At 39.4% G+C, this 15315-nt stretch overlaps 2 protein-coding genes across 4 annotated transcripts in view; both read left to right on the top strand.

Annotated features, from left to right (window-relative positions):
• The window catches only part of LOC115929641 (mucin-12-like), a 37372-nt gene extending 27228 nt beyond the window's left edge, over positions 1-10144 (top strand). For all 3 annotated transcript variants that reach the window (XM_030999257.1, XM_030999252.1, XM_030999259.1), the window contains 7 exons: positions 401-474; positions 2241-2423; positions 2968-3099; positions 3702-3920; positions 4753-5010; positions 8400-9265; positions 10031-10144. In XM_030999257.1, the coding sequence (XP_030855117.1) occupies positions 401-474; positions 2241-2423; positions 2968-3099; positions 3702-3920; positions 4753-5010; positions 8400-9265; positions 10031-10043 (1745 nt within the window). In that variant the 3' untranslated portion in view covers positions 10044-10144. The remainder of the gene's footprint in view (positions 1-400; positions 475-2240; positions 2424-2967; positions 3100-3701; positions 3921-4752; positions 5011-8399; positions 9266-10030) is intronic.
• LOC115929643 (putative uncharacterized protein DDB_G0271606) lies at positions 10045-15087 on the top strand. Its single transcript, XM_030999266.1, has 4 exons — positions 10045-10462; positions 11042-11497; positions 12129-12251; positions 14226-15087. The coding sequence occupies exons 1-4, from the start codon at positions 10262-10264 to the stop codon at positions 14910-14912; spliced, it is 1467 nt and encodes a 488-aa protein (XP_030855126.1). The 5' UTR covers positions 10045-10261; the 3' UTR covers positions 14913-15087.
• Positions 15088-15315: the final 228 nt, after the last annotated feature.

The following is a 15315-nucleotide window of genomic DNA, read 5'->3' as shown; positions in this document are numbered from 1 at the left end:
CCTTACCAAAATTCCCTTCATCTACAAATTACACTGTTTATGAAAAGCTTTGTTGGTGACTGAAATTTATCCAAGGTGTTCAAACTTAAATTCTTTGTGCTACACCAGAAACTTTTAGTTGCCTGTAATACCTTGGTCACACTGCCAAACCGACTCTACCCATACTCCCAACCTTGGCCAATCAAGGTAATTTTTTTATTGTCTGGTATCGGATTTGGTGCTGCAGCTGATGTATTACTATCTTTTTTTCACACTGAGCCGATCTATAAAGATCAAATCAAGATTGGAAACAAAACAAACACCCCTAAAAACACATTTGAGATTTAAGAGCTAGGGTTTTTTGTCCTTGGCCTAGGCTAAATATGAAGTATGTTGACCAAATGTACTAATCTCTCTACAGGTATCGAGATTCCGGGCACTGGAGAAACTGCAGACTCGGATGCAAATAAGAAACCTGTCATCTTTACCCACAGTGTAAGATATCTGTTTTTTTAAATGCCAAACATATACGCTTTCAGCTGTGATTCCACTTCAACCAAATCTTTAATGACATCACATTTTTTAATGAGTTAATAGTTAAAAGCTTAAATGTCAAATATATCTTATCTGTAATACAATTGTTATTGTTTTGGCATGACATATTTCCTCTTCAGCTGACATTTAAAGGGGACTGTAGTGACAAAAATTAGTAATATATTAAATATTGGGCAAAAAGAATTTCCGTTTCGGTTTAATAAAATTTGGAGTGGACTATTAGATTATTATTATTATTATTATTTATTATTATTATAAGGAAACATAAAATCACATCCCCCAAATTAACCTGTACATGTATAGATACATTAAAGGATTGAAGACCAGAGAGAAATGGGAGTATGAAAAAGAAGATTGGTAATAGTCCTTTAACCCTTACTGTACTGGGCTATTTCGAGCACTCTCTGACTATGATCTCGGCCGTCGAATGTCCGATGAACGCGAAAATTTGCATGTTTGTAGATATTTACGTAAGGAACAAGATGGTATAATTAGTTTTTTCCTTATATGCAAATTTTTGTCGTTATAGCCTAATTAATTATGCAAAATGCTAATTTTATGCATTTTATAGAAAACTCAACATATTTGTCCGTAGACATGTGAAGAATCTTGAAAATGTATTGAATAAATGTTTCCTTCATCTTAAATTCATGAGGTTTCATTATTTTTATGATATTTGAAAATGCATAGGTTAATTTGCATAAATTATGAATACACATTCATGAATATCAAATCTGGAAATATATATAGGGAACTAGAATCATTACAAAAATTGTCAGACTCCACTTTTTGAATGTTGAAACTCAGTATTCATATGAAACTTCTTTTCTAACACAAAATACATGTAGTTATTGATGTAATTAATAATGATAATTTATGCAAATTTGATACGATTTTCAACTATTTATTTTCTTTTGTATTTTATTGTTTTTTATTTCTTATTATATCTATTGTTTTATTTCTAATGCATTCTTTCATTCTGAAATACATCAAGTTACTTTGAGAAACATAAAAGCAATTTGATATCAATTCATGTCTTCACATTTCTGCTTGTACATGAATATATGCAATTATAGCACTTTTTTGATGACATGTGCATATCAATTGTTATGTAACACCTTACAGGTATACCCGATTCGACGAAAATGTTATCAAAATGTGCGTAAGACTTGAGGGAAAAAAGTCATGAAACGACAATTCAAAATTCCGAGCGGTTGCGGCGCGATCTCCGAAAGGGGGGGGGGGGGGCCTCCCAGTACAGTAAGGGTTAAAGCTGTAGTTTGCATGTTGCTTCATATTACACTAAAGCTATATTTACAGCACTTGAGTCACATATGCATTGATTTGACATTTACATCTTCTATTGAATGTTTCAGAACAGCTGTTTGGCAAGCCTATTTTTATAATGTTGGGTATTAAATGACATGATATCGTCTTTCCTTTACCATCTTTAATATTTGTGTAGCCATCTTCTGCCATTGTCATCATTTCCCATATCATGGAACCTGTCCTTGAGGTTAATGGGTACCTGGCAGGAATTAATTATTTGAAATGCTGGAGGGCTGTAATGGCAGCTAGGCTACAGCCGGGATAATAATTAATGCGCCTCGGAATAGAATTTCTAGATAAACGGCGCTATAGAAACGCCTATAAACTATAATTATTATTTTTATCATTACTAATTTTTGTTTTATTTGCCCATGAAGGAGTGGAAGGAGTTTGCTCAGTCAATCAAGGAAAAGTATGAGAAGTTAGTCCAGACCTTCAACCAGAAGACTAACGTCATGTACGAAGCCCAGGCCCACTGGCAGCAGGAAACCGTCACCTGGAAAAAGAACTATGAAGAGCTGGAATGCAAGTATGAAAATCTTGCCCTCCAGGTGAAGGAGGTGAGTGAACCTAAGTGGTTTCTTATCTTTGGTAACTGTTCTTAGTACATGGTTCTTGCTAGTGCATAAAACCCTTGGTGTTAACCCAAAGCATAGGAAATCAGCCCCCCCCCCCCCCAACAAAAAAATACAAACATTCAAATATACAAACAATACCAACAACAAAAAATTGCCCAGAGCAAAAATGTTCTGACAAGGTATCGGGAAAAAGTAATAAATACTGTTTTGTTAGTCCTCCCACACTACTTACGGAGGATGTCAAAAGACCATATGTCATCACTTGGTTTTTTCCTCATAATTGTAAGAAAGCAATAGCAATCGCAATCCAACCCCAATCGAGTCCCAATCAAGTCTCGGCCATTGCGCCAATGTCCCTTGGCAAGGTATTAATCTGCTATGGCCACTCTTGACCGAGGTGAAGTAAATTGGACTTGATTCCTTGAGAGGAGCAAGAACGATCAGTGGAGCACAAGGGTTGTAGAGTGATCATTGCTATACAAGAAGCCACTCTACCTTACTATCATTATTATTTATCACCATACAGAAGTCTGTGGCTGAGAAGCAGAACGTTGGGTCACAGACGACTTTTACGCATAAAACCAAGCTCTCACGGAAGAAGAAAGGGGGAACCCGCCAAGCACCCCAGGAAACGCCCTCCCAAGAAGAAGAAGCTATGGTAAGAATGATGATTGTGGAACCGTAAATAGAGAATGATGAAGAGTACCATACAACAAGAGCTGTAAGACCCCTATACAAAGGGCTCTGGAAAATGATAAGGAGTATTTATAAACGCTCCTAACCTGATATCTCTCACTGTCTATGATTAACAGACAAGCTCTTTGAGACTAACTGAAGTTACATTGATGTTTCGCTAGGGGATTGAAAAGGGTACCTTTAGATCTTCTGATTTACCTATCTTGTCACAGGCATCATCTTGGATCACTTTGGGATCACACCTTCTGACTTCACTGCAAGACAAAAAAGCACTCTTTGACATTCAATAATCAATATATGGAATGTTCCACTGGTTGTAGGTCTGTTGTGGCAACATTGACATACATGTAGCAGGTGGTAAACAGTTTGATCTTGAGCATTTTACATATTGTTTGTTACCAGGTAATTGTTTATGTAGGCCAAATAGCACTTTTCGTCATTCGATAAAGGGTCGAATTGCTAAATCAAGTTCCTCATAATTTATTGCTTTTTCTTAGTCAACCAGTTCATTGACATAGTTGTTGGAAAATCCTTGACATTTAATCTTTTGCATGCTCTTGACAGGAAACTGAACAGGGTACTACTAGTTCTTCCGATGCGCCTGCATCATCATCAGGACCACCACCAACTCAGACTACCTCAGACTGTTCACCTTCTGCTGCAGCAACATCCTCAAGGTCTAACAGCGATCCTGTCTCTCCTGGAACTCTTAAACCAACAAACCTGGAATCCAAGAGAAAGGTCTTCAAAGCTACGCTAAACAAGGTCATGCAGAGACAAAAGGTAGGAGAAACCCTTGAACCTGACGGGGGGGGGGGGGGGGGGGGGGGGGCTCCGTTTCATAACACTTTCAGTCAAGATCAAGTTACAAAAATTGATGTAACTTACCGAACTTGCCTGTGATTGGTTTTGGGTGTGAGCAAATTTGTTGAAGACTTGTAGTTTTTGTTTTGAAATAGTGAATGAAAGTGGACCCAGATTTGGCAAGACCTATCATTTATCAAATAATTCAGGTTTTGTGCTGTTTAGAAACAGAAATTTACCTAAGATGATTCTGGAATTTCTCCTTGGAAAGTTAGAGAAAATGCTCCTTGTAATTTGTGCACTATTCAATTTTTTGTTTCAGATTGTTAGAAAGTGAACCACAATTTGATTGTATAGCCAGGAAATTCTCATAGAAGTGATCATCTGGGTTCCAGATCCAATTCCTTGGGCCATTGCGCTTGGATAAGACATTCATTTGACTGCCAAGTCCCTTGGGTGGTATGTAAAACTTTAGGTCCCCCTTAGAGATCTGACAAGCAAAAATGCTTAATTTCAGAGTACTTGAGAGATCAATTTCTACTCTTCTCTCCACATCTTTCTATTCATTGAATGGAGGTAGTCAAACCTGTCTATAGCGACCGCCCAAGGGAAACACAAAAAGTGGTCTTTGTAGACAGGTTCCTTAAGTACATGTTTCAATGAGAAACAATTTTTAAGGGAAACAAAAAATGTGCTTGTTGTAGACAGGTGGTCACTAAAGTAGGTTTGACTGTATCAGTTAATTTATAAATCACACATGGTCAAAGAGTTTTCATGTTAGTCACGCCCTTTTCAATGGATTGCTTTACAGAACTTATCTGGAGCAAGTGAAGCTGGGACTTCATCTGACGCTCCCTCCTCAGGAAAGTCCTCTCCGGTTGTAGCCTCACCAATGAAGACATCTACTACCAACGAGTCCACAGAAGAACCTGGTTCATCCGATGGTGCAACAGCCTTGACCCCAAAGACAAACCAAACAGTTAGTAGAGACTCCCCTATGGACACCTCACATGCTGGGAGTAAGACAACCGATTCCCCTGCTGCTAATACTACATCCACTGAATCAATGGTGAGTGAAATGTTTGTATGTGAGTGATGAATTAATTGGTATCATGTTTGACTTGCCATTGCAGGGTATTGCCATAAGCAAGGCAAACCATCAAATGCTAGGTAGAGTCCGTTAGCAACGAAAAAAATACACGGTGGCGACGGGCGATTCGCCCCCTAAACCTCTGAAATCGCCACGGTAAAAATCAAGACGAGGGCGAAAAAAAATCAATATATCTTGAAAAATCGCCCCCGCCATGAATTGATATTCCCTATGAATTAATAAACCAATTTATTGATGTGTCTGAGTGAAATCTCCGTTCCAACTACCAACTCCAAAACTAGAAACTTCCATCAACATTTTAAAAGTTTTGTGAGTTGCAGCGGATCGGCGGTCGTACCTACTGTAGCTAGATCTACAGCGGTATCCACCTGCCTGAGCTGCGCCTAAGCCCCCGGCGGCCGGACAGGCCACCGGCCCCGATGTAGTTTCGTGCACAGCATGAATGCATACGCAGTTTGCACACGTTCACAATACACAGAAACGTACTAGCTCAGCTCCAGCGCGCGGCCGCACGCTCCTTGTAATGAAGCAAATAAGTATTTGCGAGTGACGAGAGCTCAACTGCTAGCGACCAAATTGGTACGTAATATGTTTATTTAGTCTTTTTTATGGCCCTAATTTTTATCATGGACAATGCAATCCCATTAAAAAAAATGTTATTCCGTCTAAAATTGTGTTATTTATAAGTTAAAACCATTAAATGCGAGTATATTTTTACTGTTGTCCCACATACTGATATATTTGTAATAACGAAACGTGCAAAATCAATGACGGATTTTTTTCCCTGTAAAATCGGTATAAAGCAAGTTTCGTACACAGAAATTGAATTTTGTTATAAAAAAACCGTAAATAAATATATAAAGGATGTTCCTACTCCTCAGAATCTTTCTTACAACTGTTTAATTAAATTAAATTATTTATATACGATCGATGCCAGGCCAATTGTCATGAGTGATGATGACATCAATTTCTGTCTACGAAATGAAACTAGCTTTGGATTGGCCTTTAGAATTAGAGTCTATAAAAAAAAAATAAGGCCATGATTTTGCATGTTTCGGCATAACAAATAGACCCTACATCGGTATGTGGGACAACAGTAAAAATATTTACTCACATTTAATGGTTATAAATGGTCTAAATAACACAATTTTAAAGGGAGTTGGTCTACATTTTTTTTTAATGGGATTGCATTGTCCATGATAACAATTAAATTTGGGACAGAAAAAAAGCCTAAATAACATATTACCTACCAATTTGGTTGCTAGTAGTATGATGGCTAAGGAAAAACACAACTTATTGTTACAGCTTACAATATGGCTTTAAGGAAGTAGCCCCTTGGTTTTTTTTTAGGCAATGGGGAAAAGTAGCCCCCATAAACAAATTAATTCCTAGCCCGCGTGTCAGTGATAATATTTTCTTAGGATATGAAAAACGAACAGTTAAACAAAACACTCCTTTTGTTTTAGTTACATGTATATGTAAATCATAAAGCCACACGTTTAACACAAAGTGAATAAATCATGGGTATCTGAATGTCTGCAATACTCTACATGACATATGTACGCTATAATTGTATCTATATTTGCCTTTGCTTGGAATTTAATTGGGTAAAACCGCTTTTAAAAAAAATACAACCTTTAAAAAAAAAAAGCCCCCCTGAGCTCCAAAATAGCCACCGCAAAATAATTAAGGGGGGCTATTTTTTTAAGGGAAAATCTGAAAACAGCCCTCGTAAAAAAAAAAGTAATTTTTTGGTTGTCCGTTAGTATTCTCAAAGGAGGAGAACTTCATTGCATAATTGTTATCGTAAAACAAAATTACCATACAACATCAATTTTTTCCCTTTTAATTCAAGCGAAAGCTTGATTAGGATACTTGGAGCAAAGATCTTCTTACAATATGGTATAAACAGAATGTATCACACTGTAAGAGAGGATTCATGTATTCTGCTTTCAGTTCATATATTGTATCCATGTATGTTAAGAAGAAAAGGCACATGCCCTCTTTTTTATTATTAGTCTTTACATTTATTGGATTTCCCCATCGGTTTAACAATATTTACCCAGGATGTACTTTTTTTTAATTACTAAAGTCTGTGTTTTCCTACTTTTGTTTTGTGGTTTAGTTAAAGTACTAGTGCCATGTAGCTTGCATCATCCTGTTCAATGATTATATTTATTGTTAGTCTGAGCTTTTCGAAAATGTCAGTGAATGCTAGAACAAAGGGGGTGTAGGTTTAATCCTTGGCCGTGATATAGCCAAAAAAATTATTTTTTTAATTGACTTTTAACGTATTTGACATTTTACAAGTATAATCTAACTCCCAATGAAATATTAATACTCCAATGCACCCCATCACTGAAATATGGCTCCCCCTCTCCAGAATAAACGTCGATACACAGGCCCCTACTCAACACACACCCATGGTGTTCATGGCAAAACAATGTTAAAGGCAATACATTGTTTGCTGTGCTCACTTCTCCACTTAACAGTACAGTTTAGTTTGTGTATAGAGACCCTGGAAAAGTGAGTGTGCACGTTCACTACGCACAAACACTTCCACAGACGAAAGCAAATGTGCTGATGCTAACTTTGTCAAAAATGCATTAGTTTGTACACTTACGCTATTCTGCCAATGCACCGATTTTTGCCGTAGCAGCTCCCATCATTGATCAAGACATACGTTGTTCTGCCATAGCTTTCGCTTGGTTAGTGCGGCAAAACAATGTATGTTTTAATTTATGCAAATTATTTGAATATGTGGGACTTTGTAGCATTATTTTTGATTGTACATAACAATGACCTCTTCATTTATTCTCAGTCAGAATACGAAATATTTAACAAAACTACCGATAGAACTGTACTTCTGTAAAGTTTTAAACCTTACTGGAAAAGACGCTAAGTGTAAATACATTGTTTTGCCGTAGCACGACCGTCCTAAACGGTTGGGTTATGTCAATGGTCTCACAGCCAGGAAGGATAGACTTTACGAAAGCATATTGATGAACAATTTATGAACATGCATGTAGATTGAGCAATATCATAATGATTACATTATGTTCATGATAGGTTGTGAAAGCAAATTGTGGAAATTTTTGTATGGACCTATAAATAGAACAATATTGGGGGTGGTTAATCCTCTCTCCAGCCCCTTAATAGTCAAAAACTCATTGGTAGTGGACTATTTGTGGAATCTATCACTTGTTTTAGGAATTTCTTTTTGGAGAAAATTATTAACAAAAAACCCAATAAAACTGGGGGAAATAAACAATGTTCTTTGTTTAGGGGTATCACTTTGCATGCTTTAAGTTGTGTCATTTGTTTGCCCTTTATGTGTTTCTCCACAGTCAACGAAGGGACCAAATGTTGCAATCACTGCCTCAGGAACTGCCACTGCTGCATCTAGACCACAAGAGACTAGTTCGTCCAAACCAACACCTTCTAACACAGGGAACGCTAACCTGTCTTCAGTTTCTAAAGCGACGTCTTCACAAGCCATTCCATCACCATGCAAATCACTTACCAGCACTGCAGGTGCTATTCATGCTGCATCCCCCTCTAAGGCACAATCAGAATCCTCAGTGAAGACCAATGTGCCTTCAGCCACCGATTCATCAAAGCTTCCTGGATCACCCAAGCACTCCACAAACACTGCATCCACAAAGGTGCCTGAAACATCCAAAGACACTGGTCCTCAGACCAACAAGGACTCCTTGGTCAGCAAGCCAACCAAATCTGTGCAGGTTCAGGATGAACCGGAAGTAATAGATCTTACCGATGAACCTGATCCACCTGCCAAACCGTCTGCACCTAGTCCGCACAAACAACAGGATGCACAGCCTGCCAGCAAGCACACAACACTGACCACTAGATCGCCTCACGCACTTGTCAACTCACCTCCAGTTTCTTCACCAAATACAGTAGTTTCAAGAGCAACAAGTGTTTCTGCAGGCAGCAGCAGTATAACCGCACCTGCAGCTTCAGGGACAGTATCAGCAAATACAAGACAAGTGCAAAGTGGTACCCAAATCTTGTTTCACAAAATGCCACCCAGAGACCTGGCCAACGATCACCTGCTGTACAACCCGCGTCGCAAACAAGGACTGGTTCCACCTCGAGGCAAATACCGTCTCCTAAAAGAAGCTCCCCAGGTGTTCCACAAAGCGTCTCACCTCAGGGTAATAAGCAATCTTCATCTGCTGCAAACCTTCAGGTAAGCTCTTGGGTATTAGTATTCTTATCCATCCATAATTTTCAGACCTGATTGTTACGCCTTCACCCAGCAAATGTGGTGCCAGTGGCATCATGTTTTCGGGTTCTCCATCTGTCTGTTTGTCTGTTTGTCTGTCCTGCTTTCTCGTTATCCTGATATTTAAAGAACCACTGGAGATATGAACTTCAAACTTGATGATAGTATTTATCACCATAGGGAGACAATCTGATTAGATTTTGGAGTAGCTAAGTCAAAGGTCATTGTTATAGTTGTCAACTGATGAAATTCCAGGTATTAGCCTTATTATAACAGTCGTATCAGATTTTGGGTTTGTAGTCCGTAGACCAAGGTCAAAGGTCAGAGAGGTCAATCAACAGAGATCCAGCTATCAGCCTAACTGTCAATAATAATCATCATTACTGTAGAATTTAAGAAAAGCATGCAGAAGACTCATGCCTGTGTGTGAGTGATTTTAAAATATTGTTTATCTTAGATTTTTTTTCAAGAAGGGGTTTGCTGCAAAATACGTGATCAGTGTAGTTATATTGCAGAGAAACAAATCAAACCAGAACAACTTTCTAAAGCCTTGTTTTGTTTCAATGTTATACTACAGCTCAGAGAGGTCAATTATAGAAATTCCAGCTATTAGCCTAACTGTTAATAATAACCATCATTACTGTGGAATTTAAGGAAAGCATGCAGAAGATTCATGCCAATGTGTGCGTGCTTACTAAAGCCTTGTTTCGTTTCAATGTTGTACTACAGCTCAGGAATGTGAATCCTCCAGTGGTGACCACTCTGCTGCAGGGTACTAACGTACGCCCTCAGGTGGTGAGCCTCCAGCATGGCCCCAGACAGAACCAGATCGCTCCTGCAGGTAGAGGTCACCCTGCAACCTCTCAGGTAGCCGTATCTCAGGTCCCCATACAGCAGCAGCAGACCACTACCATCAGCAGCCTGCAACCCGGGCTGACAACCATACAAAACCAAGCCAGAATGCAGGGTCATGTGGCCATACAGCAGAGGCTTCAACAGCAACAGCAGCGGATATCTCTGCAGATGCTGCAGCAGGGTCGACAGGGTGTCCATCAGCTTCCAGGGGCTGCTGCTTCGGCTGCGGCTCTTGCCATAAGACAACCGGGCCCGACATGGTTGCAGCAGCCCAGGCAACAGCTTCAAGTTACCTCTACCCAACAGGTAAGTGTATGAGAGGCCTATGAAAAAGTGGTTGCTTTTCTTCAATTTGCAGATTAATTCTTGCTGCATCAGAAGACTCTGGCATTTCCACTCATATTTTTAAATATCTGTTCATGAAGAAAACACTGATAATTCTAAATTCAGGTTTAGCCTTTATTACACAACTGGCACGGCTTCTGTGTAATATTGGCTTTGTTTAATACATGAATGCATGAGCTGGTACACAAGCTTTTGGTTTCCACGGCTCCTTCACTTGCTAGCTTTTACTCTCACAAACTGCACATTTTTCTGTCAATCATTATTTTACTCTCCCTGATGAAGATATAAATTGTAAGTAGCACTTCGTCTAGAATAATTGTTTTCTGTATTTTTAAGAAGACGTTACACTTATTATTAAAGTATTGCAATGTTATTTCTTTCAGGGATGCCAGTTTTCAGGCAATAGCCTGAATTCAGGCCCTGGCGAGTTATTTTCAGACCATAGTTAAGGCTTTTTTGTGAACAAAATAGCTCATTCTAGGTGATTTTCAGGCCTTCTGATCAATTCTAACTGGCATCCTTGTTTCTTTGCTCCTACAGCAAAGTTTGCAAGTGTGTCAGCAAATCCAGGCTGCACCTGGTCAGGTACAGGTGCAGATGGTGAGACCTCTTAGTGCAGGCGCAGTTCAAACTGTCACCACCTCTACTTTACAGCCCGGCTCAGCTCAGCTAGCCCTCCAGCAGCAGCAGCAGCAGCAGCAGCAGAACCAGCACTACCAGAACCTAGCCCGTAGTCAAGCTGCCAGCACCCAGGACCAGATCCAAGCCCAGGAGAGAGCCCATGCTGCCAACCATGCCCAAGCTGTGGCCAAGGCTGCCAGGGAGCAACGGGAACAGGAGCAGCATCAGCAAGCCAGGATTGCCGCTCAAAGGCTACAGTCCAGTCAGCTGGAGCAGCAGCAGACGCAGATGGTTCAGATCAAGAAGCTGCAGGAAGAGATGAGTGTTATTCAGACCAAGGCACAACAACATCGCAACAAGAAACGACTCATTTTGGTAAGTGTATAGTATCTAACCTTATATTTTTTCCCCATGAAAAATGTAGCAAGTGGAGGATCATGGGTTTGATGCTGTACATGTAAGGCATGCTGTATGTAATGCAGTGTCTCTGTATTAATCTTCTTTTGTTTGGGGGAGGGGGGGGGGGGGGAATTTTGCACTTGGCCTGTGTTACGTTTGGGAATTTGTGTGTACTGGGTGAATCACAAGATACAGAGTTTGAATCCCTGTTGCAGCAGTAACATGCTATAGCAAGACATTGGTCACACTTGACCCAGGTGTAGGAAGAGGGTACATTTTACTTGAATACATTTGGTGCTCTAGAAGTGCATAATATTAAAATGTGATGTGCGCTGTACAAAAGCAGCATAATATAGTCAAACCTGCTTTAGTGACCATCTGTCTACAAAGACCACCTGTCTACAACAAGCACATTTTTTGCCCCTTGAAAAATGGTTTCTCATTAAAACATGTACTAAAGGAACCTGTCTACGAAGCCCACTTTTTGTGTTTCCCTTGGGTGGTCGCTGTAGACAGGTTTGACTATATTACTACATGTATTATTGTAATTATTCCTATTCATGCTGCCAATCAACATCCAAGTTATTTCAATTCTTCAAAATTTCAGTCTCAGATCAAAAGAGGTGAAGAATACCAGCAAGCCCTCAGGTCCAAGCTATCAGGCAGCAAGCAATCCGGAATGAATCGCCAGGTATTCCAAAGTTGTCAAAGACAACTGCAAGATGTGCAGGTAAGTTAACTTTGAAGGAACATTGTGCCCTGGCTCACATTCAGGGTCCCTTTGTGCAAAAATAAGATAAATGTATTATTTGATATCAATTAGATTATTCTGATTTGAATTAATTTTTGTTGTTGATTATATCTAAAATTGTAGCTAAATATGTTAGAAAACAACAGGGTGGGGAAGGTCGTAATTTAGATAATAATGTACATTTATTAAAGCCAGGATAATAATCGGGGCAGCACCAGGAGCATCACGACGTGACGGACATGTGCGCTAAAGAAGAAGCCACAGGGTTCGTACGGGTCAGGGAATTTCTGGAAAGTCAGGGAATTTGTCTATTTCTTCTGGAAAGTCAGAGAAAATTTTTTTTTCTCAAGATGTTTGTTAAAATGGCATTTAATTTGTCTTGTGACCAAAGGAAAAAACATTTTGTAAAATCTGTGGTTCAGGACCTTTTTCGTAAAAAATTACTCGCAATATCTTTAGGACCTACTAGTATCGTGTCTATTGTGTCTTTCATACATGTATGCAAGATGTTTGTGTGTGTAAATGACTTGCAGTGACAGGTGCGGTGCATGGTGCCGGTGTGTGTACATATTACACGAATGCTGCATGCACGCTGTACGATTGACTTTTTGATCGAGCTTGTGCTTTGATTTTGATTAAAAGTTTGAATGAAGGTGTTTTACCCCAGGGTTTTACCACAGAATATTCATAAAACAATAAATTAAATGTAAATAACTATGCATCATGAGCCACTCGTGTTTTCAAGAACCCCTTTAAAAATCGTGTTGCTCTTTACTGGAATATCGCAACCCTGAATCGCATTTGATTCCACATTTGGCGTCCATTGTGCGAGCGCGAGCATACAGCCAGTTAGCTAGCCTAGCCTCGTGGTTGCTGCTTTCCCCAAGGTCCGCAATTAAGGCACACTTTTTTCTGTCAGCAAAATATCGAAAGTCGGGGGTGCGCCTTATATAGTCAGGTACAGGATATTTGAGTCCTCTAATGCTACTTTTTAGTGGTTTTTAAAAATCTCTGTGTCTCAACATGAATTACATAATGCAAATAAAGAATAGGATCTACTATTTGAAGTTAAACTACGTTCCTAATTTGAAAGGAAGAGAGTTTTTTTTCTTTCAGTCTCAGTAAATTCTGCCCTGTCACAAGGCACTTTGCCAGCCGAAGCTCTCTCGTGTCTTAAGCTCACTCACCTGTATGATGCAGCTCACTTACACAGGGGATAACGAATCACCACGCGAAAACTAGCTTGTACACATTTCTGTTTGGACTCGGAGGAAACAAATTCTGTCATCTTTGGTTTTAAAAACAACATTGTTACTGGGTCTAAATTAGTTCACAAGCACTTCAACTGTGCCTCGTAATAAAATGAAAGTATTTTCGAACACTGTCACTTTAATAAGAGCCGATCTGATGTTAACAAAAAGACCAATGTTGGCTTTTTTTGGTGGCTTTTTGTTAACCAGATCAGATCGCGTCTTATTTCAGTGTTCGAAAAGCACTTTCACTTTCATTATACGAGGCACAGTTGAAGTGCTTGTGAACTAAGTTAGACCTAGGTCTAGTAACAATGTTGTTTTTAAACTAAAGATGACATTTTTTTTTCAGATTTTTTCAGATTTTTTTTTTTTTTTTTGGGGGGGGGGGGGGGATCTTCGAAATAGGGGTGCACCTTATAGTTTTGTGATTTGCTTCCTAGTATTGCGATGATGTATAGTTGTACGCTTTAAATTAAGACTAAATTAAGAATTATGTTCATCATTGAAAATGGTCGTGGAAATTTTACATTATCCTGCTCTGGAAAGTCATGGAAAGTCATGGAATTTTAAAAATGTGTAAGTGTACGAACCCTGAGCCACCATTATTATTATTATTACACTAGACTTGTTCTTTGTAGTGAAACCAAAGTCTTGTGCCTATTATTATACTCCAATCACCTCTTGTATCTGAATTTTGCAGGAACAGGAACGAAAGCTGCGTAGTGAGTTGAACCATGTGGAGAAGGGACTTGAAGAATGTAGGCTAAAAAGCAATCAACTTGACCAACACATTCATCTGGCAACCACAGCCGCTGCCTCAAGATTATCTCCACAAGAACTCCAGAAACATCAATTACAGCAACAGCAGCAGCAACTGAGTCAGCAACTGGCACAACGCCAGATCCAACAGCAACAGCAGCAAAAGCTTCAGCAACAGCAGCAGCAACAGCAGCAGCAAGTGCAGTTGCAACAACAGAAGGCAAACGAAACTACCAGACCCAAACATCCCGCACAGCTGCCTGACCTGAACATAGTGTTAGACGTTCCCCGTCAATCCCTCTACACTCCTATGCCGATCAAACCTGTGCTGGAGATCAAGCACTCCCAAGAGGGTATTGTTCTCTCCTGGAAGGCCGACCCAGATGGAGGTGCTTCAAAGATAGACGTCAAGCGATACCTCCTCTACGCTTACCAGGAATCCGAGTCGGCGACGCCCAACACCGACCTGTGGAAGAAGATCGGTGCCGTGGATGCGCTCCCCTTACCCATGGCATGCACTCTCACCCATTTCAAAGCTGGCAGCATGTATCATTTTGCTGTGTGTGCCATCAGTAAGCACAGTAGACCTGGAGTGTTTAGCAACATTGGCAGCATCAATCTACCTTGACAGTTTTCTTATAGCATATTGGCTTCCAAACAATGTAACAATCACTGATTGTGGTCTGAGTGAGAAACATTCCTTGAGCTCTACAGTTGGTTATCATTATCTCATCGATGCCTATGTATATGTATCTATGTATTTATAAACAGTATGCATATTAATAATTTTGTGTTACCGAAATTGTATAAATGTATCATATTTTCTTTTAGATACATTTTTAATCTGTTCTTTTCTTTTCATTGTTGTGTTCAATTATTAAACAATTTTTTTTAATGGAGAACTGTTCATACTCCTAACTTTTCTCCCAATCTTATGTTTACCTTTACAGGAGTAGCAGAGTACGCACATTTGTGGCATGAATACTTACAGATGAAATATTTTGATTTTAATTCGACTGTTTTAATTTACT

This window comes from Strongylocentrotus purpuratus, unplaced genomic scaffold (genome assembly GCF_000002235.5).
Source record: "Strongylocentrotus purpuratus isolate Spur 01 unplaced genomic scaffold, Spur_5.0 spur5_contig_861, whole genome shotgun sequence".
Lineage (NCBI taxonomy): Eukaryota > Metazoa > Echinodermata > Echinoidea > Camarodonta > Strongylocentrotidae > Strongylocentrotus > Strongylocentrotus purpuratus.
This window is presented reverse-complemented; position numbering and strand designations above follow the sequence as displayed.

Excerpts from the sequence above, each read along its gene's own strand:
- LOC115929643 (XM_030999266.1), top strand. The coding sequence starts at position 10,262 with ATGCAGGGTCATGTGGCCATACAGCAGAGGCTTCAACAGCAACAGCAG. Across the intron at positions 11,498-12,128 it reads ACAAGAAACGACTCATTTTG|TCTCAGATCAAAAGAGGTGA; the intron begins GTAAGTGTATAG and ends TCAAAATTTCAG. Across the intron at positions 12,252-14,225 it reads GACAACTGCAAGATGTGCAG|GAACAGGAACGAAAGCTGCG; the intron begins GTAAGTTAACTT and ends TGAATTTTGCAG.